Source organism: Lipotes vexillifer, unplaced genomic scaffold (assembly GCF_000442215.2).
Source record: "Lipotes vexillifer unplaced genomic scaffold, Lipotes_vexillifer_v1.1 scaffold524, whole genome shotgun sequence".
In the NCBI taxonomy this organism is placed as follows: Eukaryota; Metazoa; Chordata; class Mammalia; order Artiodactyla; family Lipotidae; genus Lipotes; species Lipotes vexillifer.
Window position 1 is genome coordinate 1,577,290 of NW_006774722.1, and position 2,049 is coordinate 1,579,338.

The 2,049-nt window shown below is 63.3% G+C and overlaps 1 protein-coding gene across 1 annotated transcript in view; it reads left to right on the plus strand.

The window, feature by feature from the left end:
• Positions 1 to 88, plus strand: part of NPEPL1 (aminopeptidase like 1) — a 17,877-nt gene extending 17,789 nt beyond the window's left edge. Inside the window, 1 exon segment of the mRNA XM_007449462.1 lies at positions 1 to 88. This exon segment is cut by the window's left edge and continues 14 nt beyond it. Coding sequence (XP_007449524.1) covers positions 1 to 88 — 88 coding nt within the window.
• Positions 89 to 2,049: the final 1,961 nt, after the last annotated feature.

The window sequence follows — 2,049 nt, forward strand, 5'->3', positions numbered from 1 at the left end:
GCTGAACCTGGTGTCCCCGCTAGGCTGTGAGGTGGACGCCCAGGAGGGGGACGCGGAGAGGGACTCCAAGAAGCGCAGGCTCGTGTGACACGGCTGCCCCACCCGGCGGCGCTGGGCCCTTTACCTCACTTTGCACTGATTAATTGTAAACAATTGGAAGATTATACCTTAAGATGAACTTCGGTTTGTTTTGTTTTTAGTTGTCGTGGTGACGGAAAGGGCGACTTCTTGTAAGGCTTAGGAGGCAGCTCAGGGTTTGGCGGGGCCCCGGGGAGGGATGTGCGGGCAGCAGTGGGCTTGTTTCTGTTTGATTCACCGCCAGCTTCTGCAGACCGCGCTCCCTGCTGGGGCCTCTGCACGACCCCGGGCCCCAGGATGCGTGCGCGGCCCTGACGCTCTGGGCTGCGCGGCTCTTGTGTCCACGTTGGGTGCTGTGGCCCAGTCTCCAGCCCGGGCCCTGCGCATGGCACCCACATTACAGAGAGCCCGGGCCCGTGCTCCAGCCAGGGCTGCCGCTGCCTCCAGGCAGCCCTGCCCTTTGAAAAGATGGAGGTGACTTACTTCGGGGACCCAGTTTTATGGAGCAAGAGAAAGCTCTACTCTGGCCCGTTAGAATTCACTGCGGGTGGAATTAAATATGGCTGAACCACATCACATCTTTGCCTCCGTCTCACTCTCTCTCCAGCCCGTTTTAGAAAGCAGCCCTGACGCCTGCCCATGGGCCTGAGGCTCCGGGATGCTACCACATTCTCCCAAACCAGCATCTGGCTTTGAGATGCAGCTTGTCAACCTCGTTTTTACAGATGAGCACCCTGGGGCTCTCGGGTCCAGGCCTGCACACAGCCTGGGCCATCTTGGATCTGAGGGTTCAGAGTGTAGATTCCTCGGGCTCTTAGGGCTTTCCCACGACCTGCAGTCTGCAGGGAAGGCTGTCCTGACCCCCCGAGCACATCACGAGGCAAGTGTTGTACGGGTTCAAGTGAAGGTCCCCCTCGGGCATGTTCCTAGATGCTGAAGGGCCCAGTCTGGCCAGGTTTCAGGGAGACCCCTGACCTGGGCCCAGCAGAGGAGATCGGGGACTCGGGCCCCACCCAGCATGGAGGCGGCTGCCCATGCCTCCTCTGCTGGGGACAGGAGGGCGAGAACGTGGCTGCAGGACACTCGTCCCGAGGCTGTGCCCTGACAATCAAGGTGACTCTTTCTGGGTTTGGTCCCAAGCATGTATTTAATAACTGCCTGCCGTGGGCACAGCCCCGACTGGGCCCGGGAAAGGCAAGCGGCGGCTCCGAGGCCCCAGCCCTGTCTGGGAAGACCATGGCCCACGTGTTAAGTCGCAGTAGTAGTGGTCACAGGGCGCTTGGCGGGCCACGCTGTGAGCTCAGGGAGGCGCAGGGGCCGGAGGGGCCAGGAGCCTTCACGGGTCATTAGCCTGCTTAATGGTCTTGAAGTAGGCAGCTCGCTCCAGCTTCCCCCGAGAAGCCCTGGAGGAGCCAGAGATCACCGAGGTGGCCCAGCTCCTCCTCCAGGCAGCTGGCACTGTCCCCCCTCCCGCACCCCCCGCAGAGGCTGCAGGATGCAGGGTCAGGGAGCCGGGGAGGAACTGAGTCCCCCTTGTACGGGCACAAAGGCGGCCTCAGGCCCGGGGACTCAGCTGCGGAGCAGCTGCAAGGGCTTGGCATCAGGGGGACCCAGGGCTGAGGCAAAGACCCTGCTTCTCGGGGCCGAAGGGCCTGAGGACGTGACGGCTGCTGCCCACGGCCCCTCTGGAGCCCCGGCAACAGGGTGGTCGGGGGCCGGCGGGCGCCGGTGCGTCCACTTGATCATGGTCTCGGGCGAGCGGTACAGGAAGCTGAGCCCGGCCAGCAGCTTCTGCTCCAGCTGCAGCTCGCCCAGCTCGTGGACCGGGAAGACGGCAGCGCAGAGCCCGAGCACGCGGACCACGTCGGGCAGCTGGTCATACATGATGGACCGGGCGATGCCGAGGAAGTGCTCGTGGATGAACTTGGCCGCAACCATCACCACCGACACGTAGAGCCCGACGAGGCTGGA